Genomic DNA, 8,590 nt, shown 5'->3' with positions numbered 1-8,590 from the left:
TTTACAGCATAGAACTGAAAATAAGTTCCATTTCCAACAAACATGTGAAGGCCCATCACTGTGGCAGAATCAAGACTGCGATTTCAGTGTGGCTGTCTAGGTTAATTCACTTGAGGGCAAACACAAAACCAACACCATTCACAGGATATTTAATGCAGTCTGCTTTTAAGCATGATTTGCACAATGTGGAACTAATCACCCTCAGATATTACATTCCCCTATTATTCCAGCTACACCTTGGTAAGAGCACAGCTGGTTTGAAATGCTGTGGCAGAGATGCCACATCCCACTCCTGATCCCTCTGTACACCCCATCCACAGCCCCTCGAATGCTGCTCAGCCTTTCTGTGCATCCCACACTCAAAGGAGCTGCTGCATCCACAAATGGGCAGGACTCAAACATCCAGTCCTTGCTCCTGGTCTCCTCAGTGACCCTAACTGCAGGCCATGCTCTGACCATCTGCCAGATACCTAACACAGAGGTCCTATGCTTAATGGAGACAAGCATTTCACTAGAAAATAAGTAATTAGTATTTGACATTACCTAAGAATTTGGGTCATATTTAGTCAGTTCAGTCCTTTAAGAACAATTCTGAAAGCATGAAAACTTTAGTAAATACACTCCTTTTATATTAATTCATGAGTACCTGAGAATAATTTTTTTTTGCTTAAAGAAAAAACATAGCATTCAAATATTTCTGGACTAAAAAGATAAAAATTACTAGTTTTTGAGTCATGATTCCTAGCAATGCCATGTTGAGCAATTTATTTTTACAAGGTGCACTATAAAAACTGAGTCCCTTGGAAGGGTTTTTCACAGTCAGGGATGTGAGTTTTGGAAGTGGCAGAGGAAATCACACAAAAGGAAGCTCTCTACCAAGACAAACACAGCACACGATGCCCCAGAGCTTAGAGAAGGCTGCAGACACTCCTTGAGTTGCTGGGCAAGACTTTCCATGCCCTCCATAAAACATCATCTAAATGCCAACACTGCAAAGTGTTACACACACTGTCTTGTACTCAGGTGTGGTACAAGAAGTGAACACATCTGGCTATACCTGCTTCCTCCTAAAGGTGCTTCTCCAGGCTGGATCACACCACACAAGGGCTCATCCCACACACAAAATCAGCTCATATGCAGCAACCACAGTACTGAGTGCAGGCTGTGTATGGTTAAAATTGCTTTTCCTTTTTTTGGCCACTTATAAAAACTAAACCCAAAAGTTTCAAAGAATGGGAGGAAAACACCAAACAAAAGCCCCAGTGTGGCTATCACAAGTACCACTTTTGTCCCTCAGAGTGACACTGTCACCCTAGTAGATGACACAGAACTGTCTCTGACCCCTGCATCATGATCATCAACACTCTGGCGTCACACACAGAGCAGCTATAAAACAAATCTGCTCCCTTCCCTCTGCCAGCTGCAGAACAGGGCAAGCCCAAAGCCTGCAGAAGAAAAGCCTGAGCAAAAGCAGCAAGGCAAATCCCATTCTGCAAAGTGTAAGGAGCGAAGGAGGAAATGGGGTCCTCTTAAGGAATGCTGGTTTTAACAAGATCATGAAGTTAATCAAACTTGTGAACTGCATCAGTTTAAAGTTTCTCTTCAAGTTAAAGAGAACCTATCTAAAATTCTGTGTTACACCCTGGTATACAACATGGTTGTGTCACCTCTTCTGCAAACTACAAACTCAAACAAGGTTGACAAGCCAGAGCCAAGTCCAGTTCAGCCTTTTAAAAAGGCTTACCCCACTTAAGAAACAGATGTAGCTGTACAGAAACCAATTTAAATGCACAGATCTCTTACAAACAGAAATATATCTTTAAGAAATTATCTCCATTTTCCCAGTTTCCAGTAACCAGTCTGCAGTTCACTGAGCATATCCAAATCACTATCACCTTGGTGGTGACTGGAATGTTCAGAAGAAATCAGATGCTTTTCTTCTTTTGGGAAGCTGAAGTAAATTGTCCGTGATGGATGTAGTATCCTGAGATACTGGTGTCTGAGATACTGTCCTAGACTGTGGGATGCCCTGGGGGGTCTGAGGCCCACTGGCTGGGGTCTTGTAACCAGGAGTTCCTGTGTGGGCTGGTGAGGGAGTGTAGCTGGCCCGCAGGGCTTTGTCTGTGTATTTATTTGCAGTCCTGTTTACAAGTCTTTGCAAAGCTGGTGACATTGCTGGGCTTAGTCCTTTTGGAGTAAGGCTGAAAAAGAATAACCAGTTTTAAGAGATTTTACAGTAAAAAAAAAAGTCTGCCTTTATCAGGAAAAGCAATATTGCCCCCCTACATGAGCTCCCCCCACACAGCAGATCCCCTGCCCACAGAAGTCATTCTGCCTGCAGGTAAATGCAGCCTGTCTCTATAGAGAAACAAGTGACAAAAAAACCTCCTACATCCCTCCCAAACCTGAGTGACACTGCCTTTTCCTTTGAGCCCGTTCTGTCCTCCCTGTGACCCCCCAAGCAACACTTATCATGTCCCCTCTTTGCACTGAGGCAAGGTGCTGATCCAGAGGCAGTGCTAGGTGGCTGTAGGGCACAGCAGTAATGCTGACAGAGTGTCAGGGACAAACACCAGTCACTTTCCCTCAGGAATAAAGTTTTTTAATTTTTAAATACTTAATTTCTAAAAACTTTCAGTCCAAATGTACCTCTTCCTGCCTCCACTACCCTTCCTTACCATTATTCTTCCCTTTCTACATGTGCCGATTTACATCTCATCAGATAATACCCATCCCCAATTCTGCTGTCAAAACAGAAGTCTCACCTGGCCAAGTTTTCAGTCACTTTTCGAAGTGCCTCCTGCTTCTTTGCTCGGTTTTTAGCTGCCACTTCATTTGCCATCTTGAGCCCCAACCTCTCACGGCGCCCAGGCTCCAGGATCTATAAATACATCACACAGATCACTTGCTAAGGCACTCAAAAGTGCTGAAAAAATGAGTCAAAGCACCTTCAAAGCTGGATGCCAATGTACAAGGACTTAAAGCAGGGAGAAGCAGGGTCAGCCCACACCTTTCTGCTGCTCCATAAAAGCCAGAGAGGATACAGGGACCTTCAACCTGCCTTAGCAAGTAATAAAAATTGTAAAACCAGTCCAGTCAAGGAAGCAGCCATTACCTCTGGCATTTCCTCCTGCTGTTTCTCCTAGACAAACAATGTCACCTGTGTCTTGCCTGGCCTGTAGCCAGCCAGCTCTCAGGCATACACAGCAATTTCTAAACAGCAGGAGAACCAGTCAAGGCCTTTGGAGTCTGACAAAACAGAGGTACACACAGCAAATTACACCTTTCTTAAACTAAGAGTCTCAGACAGCTCACATTCAAGGACACCAGCAGGAGACATGTAGCATGCAGGGTTAGGTGCCCTTAGCAAAGCCAGAGTGTCTTTTCTACTCTCAACTGATACACGTGCCTCAGGCTGCAACAGCCAGAAAAAAAAAGACAGAAGAAAATGCTAAAATTTCCACCTATTCACACATTAAAATCAGAAAAATTGAGCTTGTTCTTCAGCTTCCTCTGAAAGCCTCTCTGTCTGGGCCCACCACCAAATGCAGAATCTCATCCTCCTGCCAGCAGTGTGTATTCCACCTCACATAGCTCCACCAAGAAGATTTCACGTGGATCTATGGTCACCTCCACCCTCCAAACACAAACTAGATTATTAGTTTCAAGGACTGGAAACACCACCCAGAGATGTGTCACACTCCATGTTAATCTATTACTTGCTCACTCACCTTTCCCTTTTTAGCTCTTCACCCCCTAGAAAAAAATTTCATGCTGACTTGCTGACATGAAATACCTTGAAAGCTGGTCCAGGTGTTCTGTCCACATACGGTCTTTCTGACCCATCCAGACGCAAAGGGGTGCTTTCAATTTCACCCCATGTCATAAAAGGTGACTCATTCACACCTAAAAACAAATTCAACAACTTATGCCCATGCAAGACATTTGACTAATCATTCACCACAAAAGAGAGAGAGAAGCAAATTAGGAAATGCAGCAAATCCGTCAACAAAGGAGCCCCTCCACTGCAGAGGAAATCACAGCCAGTGTGAATGGTAACGTGGTTCCCATTAATAGGGTTTGCTCTGTCACCCACTTGGTTACAATAACCAAGCACCACCCTTTCCACGCCTTTATTTTTCCATTTGCTAAGCTTTTGATAAGTGAAACTTTAATTTTTCCCTCCACAGTACCAGTCTTCCTCTCTGAGAAAGACATTCTCGGCTGAATGAAAAGTCCTTCAACACAGGAAACTCTTTAGAAGTAAGAAAACAGGCAGAGGACTTAAGGAACGTGTAATAGCCAAGTATGCCCTCCAATCATCTCAGGGGCAGCCTGCACCAAACAGTGACTGCACCTCATCTAATAGGTGTAGAAAGGATTAAAAAAGCCCAATTAAATCTCTGGCTGGAAAACCCTGCTGCCCAGGGTTTGGAAAAGGCATTTACACGGAGAAAGAAGGTGCTCCAAACGCCACCTACAGGTTTTCCAGAGGGAAAGCCCCAGAATGTTCAGGTGTTGGCATAACTACAAAAAGCATAGGGAAACAGCATGGCTGGTGCAGAACAGCTATAAATTCAGATATCACGTTTCAACTCCAAGAAAAATAATCAGTTTGTTCTAATTGAAAGTACCCCACAGCTAGATGTTTCCTGAGCAACGGCACAGCAACTTGCTCAGAGCCTCTTCGTGCAGTGACTTCTCTTACTCAGTGTACTGGGCTAGGATTTAAGCCCTGCATCCAGCTGGCATACACGGCACGAAGTTTTACGTCCTCATCTAACCCTATAATGACACCCTAGTGCTGAACAGAGCATCAAAGTAAGTGCAGTAATAGTCTCATCAAAGCAGAAGAAGTAAGAAAACTCTCTTACCTGGGGCAGGAGAGGGGGTAGCTACAAATCCATACCCATTTACTTTTGGAGACTCTTGGGGTATCAGCTCTTTGCCATCAGGTCCCACTTTTCCCTGTTTGTACTGAAATAAAAAAGACAATGCCGTTAATGTGGAGAAAGGTGACAGTCAGCTGTATCCAGCACACACGCACACACACACACAGCTCTCCTGGCTGGTGAACCACACCAGAGGGCAAAGCCTAACTGGGTCTGAGTAAGAAGTAAAATGATCCAACCTGAGCATTGAGGGCTGCAGCTTGTTGGAGCTGTGATTTGCTCACAGCTTGGCTAAAAGGGTCCTTCACAAAACGGGTGTTTCGATGCACAACTTCCCTGGGCTTCTTAAAGACATCACTCTCATCAGGTACACCTTGAAAAGCAAAATAGCTTTTTAAAAACGGCTCTTTTCTCTACTTCACTGTTCACAGAAATTATCTATTGTACATTTATAGCAAAAAAGACCCCTGCATTTACAAAAATATGTATTTTTCTATAGCAACAAACAGACCAACAACTTCAAGAAGGATTCTTTGAGCAGAACAATGAATGCAGATGACAACAAGGGCTGACAAAGAAGACAGATCAGGAAAGAGCTTTTCTGCTAAAACAAATATTTCTATAATACACATGAAGTTTTCAATGACAAATAGAACATGATCCAACATTGGAATCAGAGGCCAAGGAAAAAAAGGAAAAAAGCCCACGTTTTAAAAACAACTTTACAGAAGTAAAAGCACTGTAAGAGCTGCTCAGTCACATACAGAAATGCTGTAAGCACTATTTGGAGCCAACCCACCTTAAATTAATGCCTCACCTGTTGGATAATACATGAGGGTGTTTCGAGCTGTGTACTCCCAGGTATCCAGTCCAGCTTTCACATTCTCCAGAGCCTGCTGCTCAGCTGAAGGAAGTGCAAGGTTTTCATTTTGTCGCTGAAAGTGTAATGGAAAAAATTTTTTGAAAGTGGAAAAAAAGAAGTCTGAAGCAGCCTCCTGCAATCTTTTATTAAGGCACACAATCTGGAGAGCTCAGTCACCTGCCCTAGAACACTTTACATAAGGTATGTAACAGACTCTGAGGGACTGTTGGGATAAAAAAATAACACTCCCTCAAAATAACAGCAGCAAACACCCACGTGTCAGTGCCAAACTTCATTAAAAGACACTGCATCCCATTTCCATCAATGACACATCTGTGCCAGCTGCTCACTGCTGATGGCTAAAGACTGAAAAGGCAGTCCCAGAACAGCTCTTGAACCTCCCCTGCAGATAGCTGAGGAAGGCAGCACAGCCAGCCATGCTCATGCAGCTCTGCACTTCAGAAGCTGAGTAGGTTATTACTGATAAAAGAAACTGAAAACTGAAATAAGGCAGACAATCAAACAGCAAATAATGAAGAGCTGAAGGACAAACAACAGGAACTGTGCTCAGCTGCTCTCCCTGGTGTTGCTGCTTACAGAAGAGGCTGCCAAGGATAGCAACACCTGCACTCTGTGCAGCACTTTGCAGTCTCAAAGCTTCCAGAGGAAACAAAGCCTCAGCAACTAAGTCAGCACTGTTCTTGTGTGACAGAAGGGGAAAAAAACAAGACTGCACAAGGAAGTAAAGAACAATCACAGGACACAGAAAACAGCCTTAGCAGAATCCCTGAAAGTGTTTCCCTGCAGTGCCTCTCTGGAAGAGCAGAGGCAGAGCTGAGGCAATTCCCTACCCGGGTGTACTCCTCCTCTGCGCTGTACAGCCAGGCGTGCTTGACCTTCTCCTTCTCTTTGGCCACTTCCATGATCTGCTCAAAGGAAGCATTATCCTCACTCGTGTGCTTCGCCAAGAAGGTGTCCAGGCTGGGGAGAGCATCTTTATCATCTTTTTCTGCTTCTCCTAACAAGAGAAGGAAATAAGCCTGAGGAAGGTTAATGCGTCCCTTTCTGTGAGTGCACTGTATCTAGGTCTTAACCCTCCTGGCAGCCAGCCTTCCACAGACACACCAATAACTAACATCAAACTTGGTCAAAGAAACAGATCAACACCAAGTGGAGCAGCAATAAATCAGATTTGGAACACATATAACCAACTTTCAATAAACCCTTTTATGGCACTTATAGCAACTTATTTTAAAAGTGAAACGTACAAGTGGCCAGCTGCTGACAGACAATTTATTTTTGGAAGAATTCAGCTAGAGAAACATAATTCTCCTACCTTCCTCTGCAGTTTTGATGCCAGCTTTAGATTTATTTTCCACTGGAAGGCCACCTGGATGCACTTCTGGGGTTTCAAACGTGGCTGGAGTAACATCTACCACAAAAAAAAAGTTCACTTGGTTACTGGAGCACACAATAGGATTTTCTGTAAGGATCATGTACCAAACAAGTCACAGAAGGCATATCAAGAGAACAACAATTAAATCAAAAACTTGTGAAAAAAAACCCTTCCAAGATATTCTATTAAATTCTGTCTCAACCTCCAAACAAGATTTTGGCCTCATCTAAAACATTTTTCACTGAATATCTTCTGTGGGAACCTCTGATAATCACAAGCTTCCCACACCTTCTGCCCCTAACACATGAAAATCTCAAATGTCTGTAGATACAACAAGAACCCCTGAAACAGTAAACAAAAATAAGGATTCAAAACATAGCTTAGAATTTCTCATAGTAGAGAGCACATAACTTTTCCTAGGGAGCAAGAAGATGCCTATAAGGAATGGTTACTATAATGCTGCCTTTTCCAAAACCCTTCCCTCAAGGAGTTATTAGACACCATCAAAAAGATATTCAGCATGAGCCACCAGTCACTTGCTACTGCCCAAACTGGTAAACTTAGCTCTCATGCAACAACAACATTGAATCTTTAAGATAAGCATTGCCTACACAAATTTAGAAAAAGCAGAGCAGCAATATCAGATGAGAAATCCCTCATGCCCCACAGAGACAGTTCTTACAGGGTGCAGGTGTGTCCCTCGACGATTTGTTCAAGGAAGAACCAAACTTGATGGCAATTTGTCTCATTTTCTCCAAGTCGCCATTTTCCTCAGCCTCCAGATAGTCCTTCTGTGCTCGCAGCTTCTCCACATCGGGAAAAAAGTCTCGCTGGATGATTTTCTCTAGGCTCTACAAAGAGAGGGACAACTGCAATGCCCCACTGGGACACCTGGAGTGCAAGCTCAGCTCGGGGCCAGCGGTGCAAAGGTATGGGCAGGCCGGGCAGCCCAGGACCGGTAACAGAGCAATGACAGCTGTCACCACGGGAGGGACGGGAGCCCGAGGGGCGGCCCCAGCTCTACTCGGACCCGCAGCCGCCGGCAGCGACCGCAAGCCGACCCTGCCGGGCGGATCCCAGCCGAGCCCTGCCGTGCTGGAAGCGCTCGGCCCAAGCACCGGGCTTAGGCCCGGGCCCGCCGCCTTACCTCGATATAGGCCTCCTCATCCAGAATCTTCTTCGGGTGCCTCGGGGCCGACGACACCGCCTCCTTACCCGTCACAGCGACAGGCCCCGCGGCGGTAGCCGGCACCAGTGCAGCGGGAGAAGCTGGGGGCACCGGTATCGCCTCCATCGCGTCGGAACCGCTCCGCTGCTGCTTTTCCTCCTTCTCCTCCTCCGCCGCCGCGAACGAGACGGGCCGTGACGTCACTCTCCGCGCCGTGGGGAGCGCAATGCCCGCCCCGGCCCCGGGACCCGCGCGCGCCCCCTGGCGATTCG

At 45.4% G+C, this 8,590-nt stretch overlaps 1 protein-coding gene across 1 annotated transcript; it reads right to left on the bottom strand.

Annotated features, from left to right (window-relative positions):
* Positions 1–732: 732 nt before the first annotated feature.
* Positions 733–8,535, bottom strand: ESS2 (ess-2 splicing factor homolog). Its single transcript, XM_056504077.1, has 10 exons — positions 8,298–8,535; positions 7,833–8,001; positions 7,091–7,186; positions 6,606–6,772; positions 5,710–5,827; positions 5,132–5,265; positions 4,875–4,977; positions 3,797–3,906; positions 2,766–2,881; positions 733–2,201 (listed from the first exon to the last, which is right to left on the bottom strand). The coding sequence occupies exons 1-10, from the start codon at positions 8,442–8,444 to the stop codon at positions 1,916–1,918; spliced, it is 1,446 nt and encodes a 481-aa protein (XP_056360052.1). The 5' UTR covers positions 8,445–8,535; the 3' UTR covers positions 733–1,915.
* Between the last annotated feature and the right edge of the window lie 55 nt (positions 8,536–8,590).

The sequence above is a fragment of the Oenanthe melanoleuca genome, chromosome 15 (genome assembly GCF_029582105.1).
Source record: "Oenanthe melanoleuca isolate GR-GAL-2019-014 chromosome 15, OMel1.0, whole genome shotgun sequence".
In the NCBI taxonomy this organism is placed as follows: domain Eukaryota; kingdom Metazoa; phylum Chordata; class Aves; order Passeriformes; family Muscicapidae; genus Oenanthe; species Oenanthe melanoleuca.
The sequence above is the reverse complement of the archived record's forward strand: the minus strand, read 5'-3'. Positions and strand labels throughout refer to the sequence as shown.